The sequence below is a fragment of the Palaemon carinicauda genome, chromosome 19 (genome assembly GCF_036898095.1).
Source record: "Palaemon carinicauda isolate YSFRI2023 chromosome 19, ASM3689809v2, whole genome shotgun sequence".
NCBI classification, from domain to species: Eukaryota; Metazoa; Arthropoda; class Malacostraca; order Decapoda; family Palaemonidae; genus Palaemon; species Palaemon carinicauda.
In genome coordinates, this window is record NC_090743.1 from 108,515,660 (window position 1) to 108,538,763 (window position 23,104).

At 38.7% G+C, this 23,104-nt stretch overlaps 1 protein-coding gene across 2 annotated transcripts in view; it reads right to left on the minus strand.

The window, feature by feature from the left end:
• Nucleotides 1-23,104, minus strand: part of LOC137658710 (ribonuclease 3-like) — a 211,943-nt gene that overhangs the window by 94,326 nt on the left and 94,513 nt on the right. For both annotated transcript variants that reach the window (XM_068393706.1, XM_068393705.1), the window contains exons 14-15: nucleotides 2,312-2,445; nucleotides 2,042-2,154 (exon numbers count right to left, since the gene is read on the minus strand). In XM_068393706.1, the coding sequence (XP_068249807.1) occupies nucleotides 2,042-2,154; nucleotides 2,312-2,445 (247 nt within the window). The remainder of the gene's footprint in view (nucleotides 1-2,041; nucleotides 2,155-2,311; nucleotides 2,446-23,104) is intronic.

The window sequence follows — 23,104 nt, forward strand, 5'->3', positions numbered from 1 at the left end:
AATGTACAATAGAGAAATTAGAAAAACTTACCTAATACAGTTACCTAATAAAAGCTTCAACCTAAATCCTTCCAAAAAATAACAGCATCAACAAACAACATCAAGATGGAAACAATTATAAGTGTATATGACTTGACTATGGAGTGTTGAGAGAGGTGAATGCTCAAGTGCTTGGTTGAGGATTGAAACTGATAGACGAGAGTGATCATGAATGGGAGGTAAATCAGGTGTTGTTTGCGGATGAACTGTACCGGTTGCAAACTCGGAAGAGAAGTTTAGTCGATTAGTGACTGGCAAAATATAACAAAGGCCTTTTGCATCAAAGGCGTAGGAGGAGATGATGATGATGATATAATGGAGTGATAATGTAACAAAAAATCTATACAGTTTACAGTATATTGCACTATGATCTTATATAATGGAATATTTCAAGTTCAGCCATTAGAATAACCCTTAGGTATGTCGTAAGTAGTCTTATTGTACACCTTGATTCACATAAATCTTAAAATTTCAATGGATTCTATTAAGTGCTACAAACTTGTCAAGAGAGGTGGAGTTCAACAAACTTTACTTATATTGTAAACAATTTTACCAGTATTGTAGCATTTCAAGATAGCCCAGTGATAGTGGACAGCTTCAACTCTGTGGTCTAGGTATACTTTCTTTTGCAGCTAACTTGCATCACATAAGAGAATCTAAAGTATTAAATTTTAAGAATAAAATTTATTATTTCAATACTTAAAAGGAATTCACCCATCTCCTCTGCAAAGTTGGTTCCTAACAATGTCTATCTTTAAGAAATTAAAGGTTCCATTCTCTCTCATTCCAATTATTTCACACCAAGAACATTATGGTTGTACATGCCATCTAAGGTGTTCTGTTGAACAATCTGGGCGGGATGCGCTTGAAATGCCGGTAATCAAAAATAGGTCCCAAAATAGGTGAAATCAGAGAGTATTTCTAAGCATCTGAGACCTCCCAAACCAGAGAAGAACAACTGTTCCCTACATTTCACCCCAAAATATGGAAACAGACTTGTAACCTGTTGCATACCATAAAGTACTATTTTATACAAAACGGCTCAGGAAAACTAAAATAAGGATAAGATCCGGGGAGCCTAAAAATGTCTCCGCAATAAGAGCAGAATCTGCTAAAGAAATAATTTCTACTCAACTATCCTTGGATTCACAATAGTCAAAATCTCTTTAGTTAGTGGTACTGAATGCTGTAACTAAGATTTAACACCAGTCTCTTATTGATACTGACTGGGGGCTCCAGCAAATTAGCATGATCTATTGCCTCTACCACTCGTGCACAACTTTTAAACCTTTAAACATTTAGCACACAAACCAATCTTAAAACCTGCAAAAGACATACCTGCATATATTTGAATCATCTAACACTGAATACACTAAACAAAAATTAAACCTTAAACCTGACAATCGGTTATGGCGAATGATACAACCATCTAATTGGCAATAAGTTAACGCAAAATATAAAGTACCCAAGCCCAGTTTGTTCCCCATAAAACACCCACAATTGCAAGCACATTGGAGGGAGAGAAGAGGTTAATTTTATTTTTTCAATGATAGACATTAAGGGGATGAACATTGCAAAGGAATCAAGTTAAACCACAGGAGAGCTTCAATGAAATAATTGCAATCATCATCCTTCAAGTATTATGAATTCCTCTTCCTTGGGTGATCTTTATTCAAATATACTTTCATTTCTACTTACAATCATCAATATTTTGATGCTACACTTGCTGTCTTGTTAAACACCATTAGCATGCAGTAATAATAAAATATATGAAGGAGGATCAATGGTAAAATTGATAGTAATTCTTACCTCATTTTTCTATGAAAAATAAATGAATCAATTTACAGTATAGTATTGTATAAGTATCTCTCATTGCAACGTTCTAGACCTGGCTTGTTCACTTGTTAATTTTAATGTGAAACTGGATTTTAGAAAAGAAAATAAGGGTATGTAAAATTGCTGTTATCATTCGGTAGTTTAAGACCTCAAACTCAAAATTTACCTCTTTTCCTAGTGTTCATGTAATGTATGCGTCTATCTCCGTACTCAGGCTGTCGGATTCCACAGTTGGTTAGAGAATTTCGAGCATGGTCAGGATTTGTGCCAAAATTTTCCCTGTTAAAGCCAAGAATATAAATTTAATAATTATATAAAGTAAGTAAACTTCATAAGGCTGTGACATTCATCAGGTAATAAAACTAAACTATTCTAGTCACTTATATACATATCTGAGATATCCATGACAAATGTTGAAAGTAAACAAGAAGCTAACCTATAAGATGGGTGAGTGAGGGCCAGCTGGAGGAGAAATCTGTTCTGGAACTTGTAACCAATGTGTTTCTCCAAAACTTCCAGCGACCGGTGAAATCGCAGATGGCACACAAGGACAGGCAGCAACATGGCATGCTATGCAAGTACATATCCTACATTAATAACACTCTGAGGGTTAAATAGTATAGGGCCTTACAAATATTTCCACTTATGTAGAGAATCTAGGTTTATTCAATAGATGCCATGATGACATTCATTAATCAAAATCCCCTGATTAACACACGGCGAAGCAGACACCATTTCATTTAAGTCTTGTATGCCACACTGTAAATGTTACAAAATATTCTTTGTAGCATGCCATACAAACAGACCTGCAATATTCACAGCCTTTTGTCATCCAATAAATATGATCTCTTCCTATTTAGCCGTCTATCTTCTTTAACTCTACCCTGCTCCAATTTCTACCTCTACATTAAAAACAGATCCTTTACACAAGCCATAAATATGATGAAGGGGTCTCATTCAACTTCTACAAAACAATATTAAATAAAGAAAAGGACCTTAAAATTTATATCATGATTTATATTCACAACATTTCCAGCAAAATAAGAATTTGGATACAGAAAACGTTTAGTGATAAGATAAAAGAATGGTTGAAAACTACTAAATCTCCTGGAACATAGCCTCCAGTGAAATTAATTTAAAGCACAGATTCATATAATCCATTTATATAATTTACATATCTTGGCAAAGAACTATTAAATACATCTTTCCACAGGTTAAGCAATACCAACCACCAATGAAATCTGCTTTATAGAAAAAAATATAAAGTTTAAGCAAGTAATACATGTTTCACCAAAGCCAGTTTAACCTCTCTAAGAGTCAAAGCATTCTGCAAGAGATGGAAGTCCTCTTGAATCCTATTCTTTATGTGCTAACCCCAAGCTTGAAAGATACCATAACCACAAAACTATCCAGATTACAGTATATAGTTACATCTAAATGGAATATTTTACAAAAATTCAACACTAGATATTCACCATACAAGAACTACTGTATATTTCTTCTTACAGTTTTCCTATTACAAATTGTAAAAAGAAAAATCTGGAGATGTTAAAGCTGTACAAGAGTAAACATTGCAAATACGAGAAAAGTTATGATATACTGTGGTATACAATTTTCCAATATTCTACTGAATATACCTTACATAATGCATTAATTAAATATCAATTCTACCACTAATTCATAGTTAATATCTTAAGGGCCTAATTAACATACAACTGCCAATAGAACCTCATCTACAGAAAGGGCCTTTACATATGTCCACCACACATATTATAACATATATTATTATTTTGCCCATATATAAAAACATGAATCATATTTTTTAGAGTTAGGCAGATATGCGAGAAATATTAAGCAAAAGGTAAAGAGGTGTATGTTGCGTTTATGGATCTGGAGAAAGCGTATGATAGAGTTGATAGGGAAGCAATGTGGAATGTGATGAGGTTATATGGAGTTGGTGGAAGGTTGTTGCAAGCAGTGAAAAGTTTCTACAAAGGTAGTAAAGCATGTGTTAGGATAGGAAATGAAGTGAGCGATTGGTTTCCAGTGAGAGTGGGGCTGAGACAGGGATATGTGATGTTGCCGTGGTTGTTTAACTTTTATGTTGATGGAGTGGTGAGAGAGGATAATGCTCGAGTGCTTGGACGAGGATTGTAACTGGTAGACGAGAATGACCATGAATGGGAGGTAAATCAGTTGTTGTTTGCGGATGATATTGTACTGGTTGCAGACACAGAAGAGAAGCTTGGCCGATTAGTGACAGAATTTGGAAGGGTGTGTGAGAGAAGGAAGTTGAGAGTTAATGTGGGTAAGAGTAAGGTTATCAGATGTACGAGAAGGGAAGGTGGTGCGAGGTTGAATGTCATGTTGAATGGAGAGTTACTGGAGGAGGTGGATCAGTTTAAGTACTTGGGGTCTGTTGTTGCAGCAAATGGTGGAGTGGAAGCAGATGTACGTCAGAGAGTGAATGAAGGATGCAAGGTGTTGGGGGCAGTTAAGGTAGTAGTAAAATATAGGGAGTTGGGCATGAATGTAAAGAGAGTTCTATATGAGAAAGTGATTGTACCAACTGTGATGTATGGATCGGAGTTGTGGGGAATGAAAGTGACAGAGAGACAGAAATTTAATGTGTTTGAGATGAAGTGTCTAAGGAGTATGGCTGGTGTATCTCGAGTAGATAGGGTTAGGAACTAAGTAGTGAGGGTGAGAACGGGTGTAAGAAATGAGTTAGCAGCTAGAGTGGATATGAATGTGTTGAGGTGGTTTAGCCATGTTGAGAGAATGGAAAATGGCTGTCTGCTAGAGAAGGTGATTAATGCAAGAGTTGATGGGAGAAGTACAAGAGGAAGGCCAAGGTTTGGGTGGATGGATGGAGTGAAGAAAGCTCTGGGTGATAAGAGGATAGATGTGAGAGAGGCAAGAGAGCGTGCTAGAAATAGGAATGAATGGCGAGCAATTGTGACGGAGTTCCGGTAGGCCCTGCTGCTTCCTCCGGTGCCTTAGATGACCGCAGAGGTAGCAGCAGTAGGGGATTCAGCATTATGAAGCTTCATCTGTGGTGGATAACGGGGGAGGGTGGGCTGTGGCACCCTAGCAGTACCAGCCAAACTTGGTTGAGTCCCTTGTCAGGCTGGGAGGAATGTAGAGAGGAGAGGTCCCCTTTTATTGTTTCATTTGTTTGATGTCGGCTAACCCCCCCCCAAAATTGGGGGAAGTGCCTTGGTATGTGTGTATGTAAAAAAACATTTGTTTTTCCCCTATTTAACATTCAATTTGTATCACAATCACAAAACAAATTATCCTACAACTACTATTTGAACGATCATTTCCATCTCTAGGAATAACCCATCTAACCACTAAAATCATTCAATCCTTTGACACTTCAACAACTTACAAAATTGATTCCTTTGAAACCTCATCAAGCTACAAAATTGACTCATTTGACACCTTATTACACTACAAGACCATTCTGCTTATGCAATAATAGGAACTGGAGATACTGAAGGGAGTATAAAAAGTGTTTAAGTATTTGTTAACAAAAAGACCATAAATGAGAGTAGTCTCAACTACTTTATAATTACCTACATACATACATACATACATATATATATATAATATATATATATAATATATATATATATATATATATATATATATATATATATATATTAGACCTGCAAATAACCAAAGGATGGTAGAAAATTTGATAGCTATAGTTTTTAACAAGTCAAAACCTCTGACTTTGGGCTAAAAAATGGCTAAAACCATCTTCGTGAGATACGGTATATATTATGAAGTGGTTGCTCTCCCTAGTTAAAGGAAGACAGTCACATGGTTATTTTTCTCCATATAAGTATACCCCTTACAATGGTAGCCTTGAATTTCTTTCTAAATGGCATGTATGCACAAGTCCCGTGGATTCAGCTGCACTCCTTTTTGGCTATTAATCATCATAAATTTCCATTGTCACATTGTACTCGGCTGTCCAACATATTTCAACTTCTTTACTCAAATCATATCTCTTATTCAAGAACAGACACTTCAGTCTAAATTTAATCCTAATCTGGTGGTTTCATTAGAATAATTCATAATACTATTATCATCATTAGTAGAACTAACCTTATGCTTGTATTCTCAAAAGCAGATACTATCATTCATTAGCATTTTAATAGAATAAGCTAAATAGCATGAAGTTGCTTAGGAAGTTTTCATAAAACAAAAGTACTCTATAGTATCAAACACTAACCTCATTTTCTTATGGTTTCTATTTTTCTCTATGGAGTACTGCTTGGGAAGTTCTTAGGATTTTTTATTTGTTTATGAACATGGTCATCAAATTATTTGGCCAGACCAGAGTAACCATTCTTAACTCCCATTTTGGCCTAGACCACATGGTTTATATCAATTAAGACATATTAGTAAATTTCAATACCGTATGTTAATTGTTGGTAAAAAAATTGACCTTTTCACTACATTTTCAAATATGATTCAAGTACTGTATATCATAACTGACCTTTACTGCCAATACTTTTTAAAATATTTGAACAGCAAATGGATTATATTCCACAGTATAGAAGTACAGTAGTACCTCAGTAACAAGTAACTTTGAATACAAGCATACTAATCTGAATTGGGTTACGAGTAATGCATCTTTCCATTATGAAAGACCGTGCCATATGGTCATCTTTTGTGGTCAAGTAATAATAAGACTAGCAAGAAATCAGTTGCACGGTAGCCCATACGCAACCTATGCAGTGTTCATGGGATTTTTACCCCACTTTTATGCTTTTTTAAAAAAAAGGCAAAAGCAGTCCTCTATAGATACTGTAGGTTCTTGTCAAAATTGAGCACGAGAGGAAAAAAAATACATAAGCAAGTGTCCATAAAGCGTAAAATAAGTGATACAGTTAGCAATTGTGAGTCATTCAAGAGAGAATTCCCAATATTTCCTCATTAGTTCTCATAGAGGAGGCTCCTCCTCCTCTCGCCATGACTCTCCATAAATGTAAAGTGTGCAATAACTTGTCAATTATTTCAAAGATTTCAATGTGAACTACTAATTTATATTAATTTCTGATATTAAGGGTTCAAAATTGTTCAATAATTAGCTTTACCAAAACTTTAAAAAAAGAGTGCATATGTGTATTTATGGACTTGTGGAATGTATCAGGTGAATTTCTTTTATTTCTTATGAGAAAAATAGTTTTACAATATGAACACTTCAGGTTGCAAGCTTGCTACAAGAACAAATTAAACTCGTAAAGCTAAGTACTGTACTACTGTACTTGGAAATATCTGTTTATATGAAGATACAGTATTTAATTCTTAATATTTCTTGTATAATATCTATATTTTCATTAATTTACAAGCTTTGTAAAATATATTTTAAAAGTAATTTGTATACAAACTTAAGTCCTGTAAAGTAAGGAATGCATTTTCAGCAGAGCTGGAATCGCAGTAAAATTTGTTAACGAGGTAACTAAAGACAGATGGCGAGTGCGGGCGAGAAGCCCCATCCCTTCACCTGTAGAGGCATGTCATTTTCAGGACTGAAAGGGTTGCTTGAGGTAGGAAGTTTAACTGTAAAGGGCTCAGGTTTGTGTATCTAGGAAAATTAAAATTACTTTTAAAATTGATTTGTTCCTATGCGTAGTGTACAAAACTTTTGTCCTTTAAAATAGGGAAACTCGTTGATTAGTGGGAATAAGTCCCCCATACAGACCTAAATTGGTTGGTTCTCTTTCTTTGCTGAAACGTGTCAATCTACCTGGTCATGTACAGGAGTGAAGTGATGACTCCAGCAATCTCTGGAGTTTACCGAGAAGGCCTGGTCTATCCAAAAAGATTAGTGCGAGGTCAAATGAGGGATCGTTTTCCCCGAAGGGGATATTAGTCTGGTATAAAATAACTTGCGCACGATGATCAACAAGTTGATATAAATTCCACCATTCTCCCCTTTGTTAGGGAGGATGGGGTGGATACTTCTTTGATTCTAAAAATGGGGTTCAGATCCATAGCTTACCAGCATCAAGTCAGATTAAGCAAGTAACACTTCGTTCCTATGAGAAGGGGGGGGGGGGGGGGGGGGGGCAAAATAAATTAAGAGCCAGATGCCTCCTGTCCTGAACAGGAGCTGGGTTAGCAACAAGGTGTCAAAGCGACTTATGGGTATACTTACTCCAGTGGGTAAAAGATTGCGAAGGTGGTCTGTGGTTTACAAATCCCAGTTTCAAACACCTGGCCAACTAATATTCCTCTCAAAGACTAGGATGATGCCTATACTGCTAATTTCTTGAACTCTGGTCCTACCTGGTACCTCAACCCTTTCAGCGGTCGAGGCATACACTTTACAGATAATGTAACGAAGCCAGAAAGAGATTGCATTCCTTAAAAAATTCTTTCTTGATCCTGCTAGAGCTAAGGAAGAGTTACTGACACTTAGGCCTGAAGTGTTGAGTCCTCTTCAGATAGCACCACAAAGCCCTCACAGGACACTAAAGTATTGCCTCTCGATTAACACCCAACACTTCACGAATCAAGAGGATGGAGAAGGTCACAAACCTTGGGTCATGCAGGGATGGGTTATGGGTTTTTGCCAAAAAGCCTGGCAACTTGCCTACTCTCTTTGCCAATGCTAACACTAGCAGAAAGACAGTCTTCAGTCAGATTTCTGCCCGACAATCTTCTCAAAGATTCAAATGGGGTATGTGTAAGACCCTTAAGAATGAGGGTCACATTCTACTCGGGGGCCCTAAAGGCCAGGGGTGGAAAGACTACTCCAAACTCCTCGTGAACATACACAACTCCCATGAGGAGGACAGTTCTATACCCTTCAGTCGAAAGATTATGCCTAAGGTTGAGTGGTTGCCTTTCACAGCCATGACTCAAGAGGCACTTATTTCAGCAAAGGAAGACTGGAAAATGCGCGATTTACGCCAGAGATGCTCTGATTGGAGAAGCATCCCTTCTGTGACACCAATCATAGATGATGGCCTACATTCCCTGGTAAACAGCTGCAGAGGATCATCACAGACATCTGTGCAGTGCCTCACAAAAAGCCTTTTTCTCAGAAGAGATACTAAATAACCAGATTGTGGTACCTATGAAATTGCAGCTGACAGAGAAGTGTGGACCATTAAGGTTATTTCTATCATGACCTCAACTAGTAGTGCTTACAAATCAAGATACCACTTGGTATATGGCCATCTGGGAGCCACCAGGGTTATCCTAAGTTCTGGCATAATCAACACTCACTTGATTAGCGGACATATCAGGCTGAACAGAGGAAAGGGATACGTGTCCAGGTTATCCCGAGTGCTGGAAGGCTTCTTTGAACATGGCCGTTGGGTTTGGAATGGGAGAACTAAACATAGAAAGATTACTGTTTAGCCGCATGGTGAACTAGTTGATCCCCGGAGAACTCCACAGGGCAAGAAGCCTCTCCATTACACAAGGATGTATGGACCACTTCAACCCTATATCCTCTCCATGGCAACTGGGAGAGTCTGGTAGTACTTTACATTCCTCTTGTCTGTAACGTACCTGGCTGAAAAATATACAACGTGGAATTGTTATTATTATTATTAAAAGCTAGGCAATAACCTTTGTTGGAAAAGCAATATACTATAAGCCCTAGGGCTCCAACAAAGAAAAATAGCCCAGTGAGGAAAGGAAACAAGGAAATAAATAAATTATAAGAGAAGAATACAGACTCAAAATAAAATATTTCAAGAACAGTAACAACATTAAATTAGATCCTTCACATATAAACCATAAAAAAAGAGGAAGAGAAATAAGATAGAACAGCATGCCCAGTGTACCCCCAAGCAAGAAAACTCTAATCCAAGACAGTGGAAGACCACGGTACAGAGCCTATGGCACTACCCAAGACCAGACAACAATAATTTGATTTTCAAGTGTCCTTTTCCTAGGACACCTAAATGTGCATTCGCTCCGTCAGCTCACAGAGAGGGAGTGAGCCCATGTCCCCTTGCCTCTTTGAATATGACATCATGGTGGTGGTGTCTCATCAACACTACCGAGTGCCTCCTCAAATGTTCTTAGAATGCTTGCAGTGCTAGAAAGACTTTTTTTTCCCAACACACCATCAGAACTTGAAAAGCTCCAAGGGCATATGCACTCCCTTCTCCCTCCATTCTTCCCACCAACCAACCCCCTTCCTGGAAGAACCAGGTTGGGCGACTTGAAAGGGCTCTGCATGTTAGGTTTCTATATGGGTAAAATTGTGGGTAGTCCTAATTGGGGTCTTGGAATGGCCCTGCCCTCCTTGCACCCGATCATGCAGGAATGACCAAACCAGCTTCCTTTGAAGGGGACAGGGCCCTTGGAGATTGTGTCCTAGATCAGACAGACCTGTGAAGCAGCCCTTCACTTCTCCAAGTTGCCTGTACTAAACTCCTTGGAAGAAGAAATGTTGCTGCCCATACCGATGAGTTTTTCAGCCAACAGCGCTACCTTTGAGCCTGCTTGTTTTGGGAAATGGACGGAAGACCAAAACATCCTTTCTCCCCAAAAAGCCAGTTAACCCATTGGTTTGCTGACTGGTGTGCCAGGAAGGTCATTGCTTTCTCTATAAACAGCATGAGAACATTGTACGATCACATTCAATAGTGATGATGTGTGTACTGTACTTTTATTATTGTTCAAAGTGAAAAGAATTACTTCTATTCTTTTGTAAACCTTTTGAATTATAAAAGCAAAGCAGAATATATATAAAACATATATCTATAAAATGTAAAAAAATCTTCACTGGTATAAACTTAGTCATTTTCAATATTATGCCATGAAATAAAACAAGAAATTCTGAAATATGAACAATAAAATCTAGGCTGCCAACCACACGCAAACTTCCTAAATAATAACACCAGAAAATTTTTCTCACAGACTCCGAAAGGTTGTCTGAAAAGCCGTGGAAACAATGGTTCAACTTGACAGATGATAATAACATACGGAGACATTTAGTATTTAGCCTACTTCTTACTTAGCTAACATTGGTAGGATGGAGCATCATGGGCAACATCAAATAAATTTATATAAATTTCTGGGTAGAAGGACAGAGAAATTCAGTAGCTATACAGACACTCATAATAGAAATACAAAGAATTGATCTCCTCCTCCATCGAAATTAGTAATAAATTAAATATAAGTAGGAAAAGTAGTGGAATGGAAGGAGATATCATCTAGGTTAATGTGGGTAAGGGTTAGGTTGGGTAGGGAATGTTGGGCGTTTGTCAGTGCGTATGGGCCAGGTAGTGAGAAAAGTGAAGAAGATCGGAATGAGTTCTGGAATGATTTAACTAGGTGTGTAGAAGGACTGGGTAGAAGGAATTATGTGGTTGTTATGGGTGACTTAAATGCTAGAGTGGGCGCTGGAGAGGTAGAAGGTGTCATTGGAAAGTATGGCGTACCAGGTGAAAATGAGAGTGGTGAGAGACTGGTAGACATGTGTGTTGAACAAGAGATGGTAATAGGTGCTAGCTTCTTTAAAAAGAAAGATAAGAATAAGTATACGTGGGTAAGAGTGGCAAATGGAAGAGTAGTAGAAAGGGCATTAATGGATTATGTGTTGGTGACTAAAAGAATGTTTGGAAGATTGAAAGACGTGCACGTGTTTAGGGGTATGGCTAACGGTATGTCTGATCATTTTTTGGTGGAAGGAAAATTAGTTGTAGCAAAAGAGTGGGGGAATAGAGTAGGTGGATGTAAAAGGGAGGTAGTGAGGATTGAAGAGCTAATAAAACCGGGGGTAAAAAGTAAATATCAGGAAAGGTTGAAAATGGCATATGATGAGGTGAGAGTAAGAGAAACTGGTAATTTAGAGGAGGAATGGAAGTTAGTAAAAGAAAATTTTGTTGGGATTGCAAGTGATGTATGTGGCAAGAAGGTTGTTGGAGGCAGCATGAGGAAGGGCAGTGAATGGTGGAATGAAGGAGTGAAGGTGAAAGTGGAAGAGGAAAAGAGGGCTTTTGAAGAATGGCTGCAGAGTAATAGTATAGAGAAGTATGAAAAATATAGAGAGAAAAAGGTGGAAGTAAAGCGCAAGGTACGTGAGGCAAAGAGGGCAGCTGACCTGAGGTGGGGTCAGGGATTGGGTCAGTCATATGAAGAGAATAAGAAGAAGTTTTGGAAAGAAGTGAAGAGAGTAAGGAAGGCTGGCGCAAGAATTGAAGAGACAGTGAAAGATGGAAATGGAAGGTTGTTAAAAGGAGAGGAGGCAAGGAAAAGGTGGGCGGAATATTTTGAAAGTTTGCTGAATGTTGAGGATAATAGGGAGGCAGATATAATTGCTGTTCCAGGTGTTGAGGTGCCAGTGATGGGAGGTGAGAATGAGAGAGAGATAACAATAGAGGAAGTGAGGAGAGCACTAGATGAAACGAGAGTAGGAAAAGCATCTGGTATGGACGGTGTGAAAGCTGAGATGTTGAAGGAAGGGGGTGTGACTGTACTTGAATGGTTGGTGAGATTGTTTAATATGTGTTTTTTGTTGTCAATGGTACCAGTAGATTGGGTTTGTGCATGTATTGTACCACTATATAAGGGTAAGGGAGATGTGCATGAGTGTTGTAATTCAAGAGGTATTAGTTTGTTGAGTGTAGTTGGAAAAGTGTATGGTAGAGTACTGATTAATAGGATTAAGGATAAAACAGAGAATGCAATCTTGGAAGTACAGGGTGGTTTTAGAAGAGGTAGGGGTTGTATGAATCAGATTTTTACAGTTAGGCAGATATGCGAGAAATATTTAGCAAAAGGTAAGGAGGTGTATGTTGCGTTTATGGATCTGGAGAAAGCATATGATAGAGTTGATAGGGAAGCAATGTGGGATGTGATGAGGTTATATGGAGTTGGTGGAAGGTTGTTGCAAGCAGTGAAAAGTTTATACAAAGGTAGTAAAGCATGTGTTAGAATAGGAAATGAAGTGAGTGATTGGTTTCCGGTGAGAGTGGGGCTGAGACAGGGATGTGTGATGTCGCCGTGGTTGTTTAACTTGTATGTTGATGGAGTGGTGAGAGAGGTGAATGCTCGAGTGCTTGGACGAGGATTAAAACTGGTAGGCGAGAATGACCATGAATGGGAGGTAAATCAGTTGTTGTTTGCGGATGATACTGTACTGGTAGCAGACACAGAAGAGAAGCTTGACCGACTAGTGACAGAATTTGGAAGGGTGTGTGAGAGAAGGAAGTTGAGAGTTAATGTGGGTAAGAGTAAGGTTATGAGATGTACGAGAAGGGAAGGTGGTGCAAGGTTGAATGTCATGTTGAATGGAGAGTTACTTGAGGAGGTGGATCAGTTTAAGTACTTGGGGTCTGTTGTTGCAGCAAATGGTGGAGTGGAAGCAGATGTACGTCAGAGAGTGAATGAAGGTTGCAAAGTGTTGGGGGCAGTTAAGGGAGTAGTAAAAAATAGAGGGTTGGGCATGAATGTAAAGAGAGTTCTATATGAGAAAGTGATTGTACCAACTGTGATGTATGGATCGGAGTCGTGGGGAATGAAAGTGATGGAGAGACAGAAATTGAATGTGTTTGAGATGAAGTGTCTGAGGAGTATGGCTGGTGTATCTCGAGTAGATAGGGTTAGGAACGAAGTGGTGAGGGAGAGAACGGGTGTAAGAAATGAGTTAGCGGCTAGAGTGGATATGAATGTGTTGAGGTGGTTTGGCCATGTTGAGAGAATGGAAAATGGTTGTCTGCTAAAGAAGGTGATGAATGCAAGAGTTGATGGGAGAAGTACAAGAGGAAGGCCAAGGTTTGGGTGGATGGATGGTGTGAAGAAAGCTCTGGGTGATAGGAGGATAGATGTGAGAGAGGCAAGAGAGCGTGCTAGAAATAGGAATGAATGGCGAGCGATTGTGACGCAGTTCCAGTAGGCCCTGCTGCTTCCTCCGGGGCCTTAGATGACCGCGGAGGTAGCAGCAGTAGGGGAGTCAGCATTATGAAGCTTCATCTGTGGTGGAAATGTGGGAGGTTGGGCTGTGGCACCCTAGCAGTACCAGCTGAACTCGGTTGGGTCCCTGATTAGGCTGAAGGAACATAGAGAGTAGAGGTCCCCTTTTTGTTTTGTTTCATTGTTGGTGTCGGCTACCCCCCAAAATTGGGGGAAGTGCCTTGGTATATAGATAGATAGATAAGTAGGAAAACAACATTCAGGTGGATCAAACGTTCAAATGAAGATGAGAACCTCAAGAATTGGCCTAGAAAAGGAAGATCCCAATGAACTCAATACACAGGAATGATTGCAAACAATCATGCCCCCTACAAGCAGAGGGAAGTTTGAATCTATGCCAGCTTAGACAAAAACTGGTTGCAACGTCCAGCCTTTTTCCTGCAATTATGAACCTCTTGCATCATATCTAGTCACAAGCAACCACCAGCATTCACTTCCAGTAAGAAAAAGTTAGGTAGGGACACAACAGTAAATCCATACACGTTGCAGCCGAAAACAAAAGTGACACGTTTCCGACAGGTGGAGAGGCAGAGATTCTCGACCACACTCACCATCTGTCGTTAACCATTCTACCCCTATGGACGAACTGGTACATTTCACAAAACTCATCCCTTAACCCCCATGGACGTACCGGTACATGCGTGCAAATAACTGCTATTTGCATTTTTTTTTACATATTTTTGATAACTTTATGAAAAACTTCAGGCATTTTCCAAAATAATGAGACCAACCTGACCTCTCCATGACAAAAATTAAGGCTGTCAGCGCAATCTAAAAAAAAAAAATATTGCAAAACCTGCTTGAAAAAGAAAAACGCTTGGGGGTTAAGGTTTGGAAAGTTCCAAATAGCTTGGGGGTAAAAGGGTTAACTACTTCATTAACAAATTTAACAACCATTCCAGCTCGGCTGAAAACATATTCTCTATTTCAAAAGATGAAAGATTTATAAATGCATGAGAAAAACATTTTCAAGCATATTTTTATATTCATTTATATGCCTTACTTCTATTAATAAAATGTTACAGACATATACCTTAAAACGAGTAGTGATATCCCCCTTACTAAAATATCACCAAGAACTACTTTTCCATTCTGTCACAAGCAACATGCTAGTGTCTGATTACTTATATTCTTACATGATTATGGACGACAAGGGTAAATATTACCTTGTGAATTTAGAGAAACAAAATGCCTAAAATTAATACAAATAATAATCGTACAGGTTGAGACAACTTGCATTATAATGCAGAAAATTTAGGCTGTAAATTTCTAAAACTGGCAAAAAGTATTCTGTCAAATTTCTGTTTTTCATCAACTACTAACAGGTGAGAAATATGTATGCTACTACGATATACTGAGAGAACCAGACGAGAATTATTAACGCAAAGATTTTTACCAGTCTTACCTTATACTAAATTTGACAGGCATCCATGGTGCTTCTCATAACTACAAACTTGAAAGACATATTACCACTTTTCCTGTGAATACCTAAGATTACTATACAGTACACCAAAAACAACACTACATTAAATAAAAGGCATGATTTCAGGTATGTGCTATAGAACTCAGAAAATCAAGTTACTAATACATTTACAACAAAGCAAATAAAATATCCCAACATGAATGTATCACGCTTGATAAGTAGACAAAGTCCTAGACGAGTCATGTAGACGAGCAAGAGGGTCATGTATAGTAAAGACTTGCTCTGCCCGTCTACATGGGGTCTACAGACGAGTAGTGGACTGGCAGAAATCTTAAGTAAAGACAGCTGTGACTTGACAGGGTGTAAATAAAACTGCAGTAAAGCTTGGCGAAACGGCAGCGTTATTGCCTACTGCCACCTCTCCTGGATGTCGCAGAGAGCCCAATAGCCACTCTTACTAAAAATAAGTTAGCCAAAGAATATTTGGCAGGCTAACCTCATCTCAAATAAGCCAGGCTTGTGGGCTGACGGTCACAAGTGAATGAAGCTCAGAAATCTAAAGAAGTCTTACTACTGCATTTGTTTCATCTTATTATTAATCTGATGTTTCGAATAAACAGAGAAGCAAAGAAAAAAAAAACCATACAGAGCACGGAATTCAATTAGAAAGATGAACTTGTATCAATCAGCAACTCAACATAAAACTTATCAAATCAATTTAAGGATTTTAAAAGCCATAATAAATACAGCAATAAAGCATTAATACAACTAGTACATACAAAATATGCATAAGGAGATCCTCCATTTTTCCAATGCTAAACACAGCCTACAACTTTAAATCAAATCCAAAACGTACACCAGAAACCAAGAAACCGTCAAATTCAATTGAATTAACAAAATGCACCTACATTTATCAATCAAAATTGGAAATGTCTAACACTTAAATTATGATTACCTGTAGATAAAATCTAGGTGAATACTTACAAGACTACAATCAATTCATCCTGTTAAGTTTTAGAAGCTGCACATAAAAATCAAAGCATTTATTGCAAAATTCCTTGTCAATCTCTTGTCTTTCCTACCTGGATAATTTTCAGTTCATGGTCAAATTTATATAAAAAGAATATAAACAAAACAAATTACAAAAAAAATTCTTTTGCATCTACAGTATATTGAAGTTTAGACGAACTATAATTGAAATCATACACCGATAACATTAGACCATCCCAGATTATCTTTACTGACACTCTCTTGCACATGCATACCTTGCCATAAAATTGGGTAATATTCCCTATAATCAATTATTGTGGTAAATTGTATACTGACAACAGTATAAAAGCATAAACATTATCTATCACAAAGCATTTTATATCAATAATTGTACTCTTATCTATTTAGACAAAAACCTATAAATAAGAAAATTATGTAATGAAGTAGAATGAAAAGAAAATGAGCTTTTAGAAATGACTGACCATTCACTAAATGATTACTGATACAAAAGTACGGTGAGCATAGATGTGAAGAGGACTTAAAAAGAGTTTGTCTTCTTCACACCAGTGGATAATAATACCACTTTTTATCTTCAACTACAGATTATAATTGTATGTTTTTATAAATAATAGCATAAATTTAGTCAAGCATCTTTTGATATTTGATAAACTGACAAATGTGCATAAATCTAAGGGACACTTCTTTTCAGTGCTCTATGTGGTATAGGTGTACCAATCTTGGCATTATAAGATCAATATTAGGAGATTTCATAATCTATACAGTAGTATGCATTTTTAAACTTAAGCTTTGCCATCCCAAAGTAAAAGCTGAGATTAAGTATTGGGAAATATCATTAGCCAAATAAGGCAAAAGAAAAGAATTCAAATAAATTTTAAGAAAAACAAGTTTGCTTCAGCAACCACAAAGGATAAGATTTTTAACTAGGAAAATTTTTTATTCATTATCTCATCTCCTCCTCCGACTATTGACGCAAAGGGCCTCGGTTAGATTTCGCCAGTCGTCTCTATTTTAAGCTTTTAATTCAATACTATTCCATTAACCATCTCCTACTTCACACTTTAGACCTCAGCCATGTAGGCCTGGGTCTCCCGACTCTTCTAGTGCCTTGTGGAGCCCAGCTAAACGTTTGGTGAAGTAATCTCTCTTGGGGAGTGCAAAGAACATGCCCTAACCATCATCATATACCCCTCACCATGATCTCATCCACATACAGATCTCAGTCTTGATAATGTTTCTTTAACTTTGTATGACTCTTAAAATTTTAGGAGTGATTCTCAACAGCAAATTTACTTTTGAGAAACACATCAGGTCTGTCTTCTTTAATTGCACAAAAAATTGGCTTATTGAGAAAGTCTTCCAAGATTTTTGGTAATCAATCTATTCTGAAGAAGTGTTTTAATTCTTTCATTCTACCTTGTTTTGAGTATTTTTCTCCTGTCTGGTCTTCAGCCGCTGATTCTCATCTTAATTTGTTGGACAGAAACTTATGGTCTATTAAATTTCTTATTCCTGATCAAGATATCAATCTTTGGCACCGTAATTCCATTAGTTCATTATGCATGTTGCAGAAGATTTTTCATAACTCAGGCCATCCTTTACATTCAGATCTTACTGGAAAATTCCACCCTATTCGTAATACTAGCCAGGTAGTTAATTCTAATAGCCAGGCCTTCTCCATCATGAGGCTCAATACTACACAATATTCTAGAAGTTTTATTCCAGCTGTGACCAAGTTGTGGAATGACCTTCCTAATCGGGTAGTTGAATCGGTAGAACTTTAAAAGTTCAAGGTTGCAACAAATTTTTTTATGTTGAACAGGCTGACAGTCTTTTTATAATTTATAGATGACATATCTGTTTTGACGTTGTTACTGTTTTTAGAATGATTTATTGTTAATTTGTTCTCATCATTTATTTATTTCCTTGTTTCATTTCCTCACTGGGATATTTTTCCCTATTGGAGCACTTGGGCTTATAGCATTTTGCTTTTCCAGCTAGGGTTGTAGCTTGGCTAGTAATAATAATAATATGACACGAGTAATCTCTTAGTTTCATTCTTAATCCTGTCCTACCATTTAACTCCCAGTATCCTTCTGAGGGATTTGTTTTTAAATCTGTTAAATCTATTGGAGATTATTTCATTATCATACTATGACTCGTGTCTATATAGTAACATCGATCTCACTAAACTGATGTAGGCCTATAGTTCGATTTTTATATGTAATTTCAGGTTATTTGATTTCCAAATTTTACTTAACCTAGCCATTGTCCGATTTGCTTTTTTCAATCTTTCACTAAACTCTAATTCTAAAGACCCTGTATTGGAGGTCATAGTTCCTAAATACTTAAACTGATTCTATCTCATCAATCCTTTCTCCTTCCAATGATACTTCATCTCCGATTGCATACTCTGTTTTCATCATCTCTGTCTTTCTTCTATTTATCGAGCCCAGGCTTGTGTGATATTTCAAGCATTCTGGTAAGCAAGCATTGTAAAACCTGTGGTGTTCTGCCAATAAGGACAGCATCATCAGCATACTCAAGGTCTGCTAATTTCCAATTACCAATCCAATCCAATCCAACACCATCTCCGACTGTTCTACGCATTACAAAATCCACGAGGAGGATGAAGAACATGTTCACACTATGCTTTTTCATAGTCCACAAATGCCATCAAAAGTTGATTTATATATTCCGCACATTGCTATACAACATGTCTGAAAATTAAAATTTGGTAAGTACAACTTCTACCTTTTTGAAATCCAGCTTGTTTATCTCCCAGCTTTTCATCAATATTTCTCTCCAGTCTCATTAGAATAAGATTACATTATATTTTCATAACTGACAATAGTGTTATACCTCTGTAATTATTGCAATCTGTCAGGTCACCTTTTTTTGCCATTTTCACCAACACTCATAACTCCATTTCATCAGGTTTTGTCTCTTCATGCCACATTCTACAAAATAATCATGTAAGTATTCTGGGGGTCAGTTCATTTTCAGCCAGTATCATCTTGGCAGTTATTCCATCGTATCCAAGAACTTTCGATCTCTTTAGTTTTTTACTCCTGATGCCCGACGGTTGATCTTACTGTATTTAGGGTTACACGAGATCATTCGTTCCTTGATCTGTTGCAAAGTGAGGGATGTGTAGACCACGAGGTGAATACATTAAACAAAAACTTGGCATACCAGAACACGTTCTAACTATAGAGAAAATTTTACTGAATAATTAAAAAGTACCTGTCAGACCTAAACATACAATGCTAGAGTATAATACCAGTTGCTTCTTCACCCAAAAACACAACCCAAGTTCAAAATAAAAATGGGCTTTCAAGTAATCAAAAAATTCAAAGAATGTAAAACCTAATGGAATTCAAGAAAACCTCATGAGTGTTTCAATACTAATGACCCAAAATTCTATTGCTCCTCCAACATATAAAAAAAAAAAAAAAGAATAATAATACTCTCAAAGTAATGAGCAGAACCTGAAACTACTAAATCATGTGATAAGGTAACACCTAAAAATAGTAAAATGACAGTCAAATGAAAATAAATATCTACACAATTTTTAGTTCATTCAAGAAAATTTTCATGAAACAAAAAAAAAAGTTATTTACAAATATAAATAGACTGCAAACCTATTCCCTGTAAAAGAAGATCAATAAGACAAATTCGTAGATAATTTGTATTTTACCTAATGATACAAACCGTAGCTATATATTTAGGGGTATTACTTCCAGCAAAGCTGAAATGACGAGCCATTAAAATTTAGCGAGGGTTAACTACCCATACCACTAGTTAGTGGGGGTGGGAGGGTGGGGTAGCTTGCTACCACTTCCGCTCTCACATCGGTGATTTAGTTCACTTTGCTTGGATGTAGGATTTCAAGGGAGATAGGGCTGGCGGGCAAGTTTGTATAAATAGCTAAGGTTTGTATCGTTAGGAATAAATACAAATTATCTACGAATTTGTCATTTGTTCCATAACTGGAATACAAACCTATGCTATTTATTTAGGGGTGACTCACCCATTAGGAAGGGTGGACGTCCCTGCCAATCTGGCTTTTGGCTTTTACCCGGGGGCTCCTCATCTGATTATATTAGTACTCAAAATGAGGGGTCCCTACGCCTTGCTAAAACCTTGCTACGTACGTGGCCTACGCAAGCTGCGTTTTGAGATATTTAGAAGTGTGACCGTCCAGGTAAAGTTATTTCAAGTCTTTAGTAGGAAAAATTGTTGTAACCAAGACTTTCCCAATACCACCTTTCCAGGGTATGGGGACGCAACAGTATTAGCTTAATACTAGGTACACAAGAGAGCATGATTTACTTGCAGTGGTTTGAGGTCAGCTTATGCAGAGAAACCAGGATGCTGCTATCCCCAAGAGAGGGCAGGAGGAAGAAAAGAATGTCAGTCAAACCTTTTCATTCACGCAGACTAAAACCAGGTATCAGTGCCCTCAACCTTCTGCTACTTGTCCAATAAGGAGCTTGAGGTATTACACCAGCTGTTGTGCAGCCACCACAGGACAGACAGAAAACGTATCTAGCCTACTGTGGGTCACAGTGGGATGTGAAAGTAGACTGTCGTTTCCACACCCCAGCCTGAAGAACCTGTATCACTGAGAAGTTCCTCTTGAATGCCCGGGACGTAGCTACGCCCCTGACAACATGAGCTTGGGGGCAACGTAAAGGAGGAGGGTCTGGATTCAGTGCCTGATCTATGACATTGCGAATCCATGCTGAGATTGTGTTCTTGGTGACCCTTCTCTTGGTCTTTCCTGTGCTGACAAGAAGTGCAGGCCACAAGGACAGACTAAGTCTGTTCTCTTAAGGTACAGCCTCAAACTCCTCACTGGGCAGAGTAAGAGATGATGCGTGTCATCTGTTACAGAATGAAGACTCGAAACCCAGGAGTCAAATTAAGGATCCGCTACTCCCGGGTTCTGAGTCTTAGCAATCAACTCGGGAACGAAGATGAACATAACCTCAACCTCTCCCCATCCCTTTGAATGGGTGATGTCGTATGAGAGACCATGAAGTTTACCGACTCGCTTAGCCAAAGCCAAAGCTAACAATCTCCCAAGTTAGATGGCGATCTGTTGCCTGGCGTAATGGTTCATAGGAAGGTCTCTTAAGAGACCTGAGAACTCGAACCACGTTCCAGGAGGTAGGTCTCACTTCAGACTAAGGGCAGGTAAGTTCATAACTCCGTATGAGTAAGGAAAGTTCTAGCGATGAAGAAATGCCCATTCTGTTCAGTCTAAAGGCGAGCCTTAAGGCTGAGCGATAACCTTTTACCGCCGATACTGACAGGCGCATTTCTTCCCACAAATACATGAGGAAATCCGCTATTGCTAGAATAGTGGCATTGAGAGGAGAGATACCCCTTACAGGACATCAACCGCAGAAGACCTTCCACTTTGCCTGGTAGACTGTTGCTGTTGACTTTCGCAGATATCCAGACATCCTGATTGCAACTTGTGAAAATCCTCTCTGAGAGAAGAGTTGCTGGATAGTCTTCAGGTGTGAAGTCGTAGTGAAGTTACGGCTTTGTGGAAGATGTTGGCATGTGATTGTTTGAGATCATGTCGTAAAGGAAGTTCTCTTGGAGACTCCGTCACAAGTTGCAGAAGGTCCAGAAACCATTCCGCGTAATGCCTTAGCAGAGCTATGAGGGTCATTGAGAGGTTGCCTGATGTTCTGGCTTTTTTGAGTACCTTCCTCATCAGACAGAACGGGGGGAAAGGCGTAAACATCGATGTTGTCCCACCGTTGTTGGAATGCATCTTGCTAGAGGGCCTTAAGGTCTGGGACTGGGGAACAGGACAATGGAAGCCCAAAGTTTAGGGCCGTTGCGAAGAGGTCCACAGTCAGAGAACCCCACAAAGTCAGGACTTTGTTGGCTACTAGATGATCCAAAGACCACTCGGTAATCACTATCTGAGATGCCATACTCAGGTTGTCGGCGAGCACAATCCTCTTGCTCGGAATGAAGCGTGCCGATAGTGGTATCGAGTGAATCTCGGCCCATCTCAGTATCTCTACTGCTAGACAGGATAGGGGCTGCGAAAAAGTAACTCCTTGCTTATTGATGTAAGCCACTACTGAGGTGCTGTCGCTCATCACCACCAAGAGGCCCGCCAGGAACTGTTGAAGGGCTAGAAAGACGGCCTTCATTTCTAGGAGATTTATGTGGAGGTATTCTTTTGACTCTGACCAGAGGCCTGGTGTTGTGTGGTGCAGCACATGGGGTTCCCAACCTTCTTTGAAGCGTCTGAGAACAGCATCAAACCCGGGGAGAAGGACAAGAAGATCCACTCCCTTTTGTAGGTTCTCGTCGGCCACCCACCACTCAAGGTCAATCTGTTCCGCTGTTCCCATGGGGGTCCAAATGTCCGGGGAATCAAGAACCTGATTCCACCAGGACTTGAGTCGCCACTGAAGAGATCTCCTCCTGCGGCAACCGTTGGAAACTAGACGGGCCACTGATGAAAGGTGACCAAGGAGACATAACCACGTCCGGGCTGGAAGTTGTTCTCATCTGAGAAAGGGTCTAGCGACCTTTCTCAGCCTTGCTATTCTGTCGTCTGATGGGAAGGCTTTGTGGAGATTGGTGTCTATTATCCTGCCTAGGTATACCAGTTTCTGTGTAGGTAGTAGGGAGGACTTCTTGAGGTTTACTATGATCCCCAGATCTTGGCAAAGCCTCAGAAGTTTGTCTCAATGTTGAAGAAGGGTTGACACCGAGTTTGCTAGGATTAGCCAGTCATCCAAATAACGAAGGAGACAGATGCCAATTCTGTGTGCCCAAGATGACACTAGGGCAAAC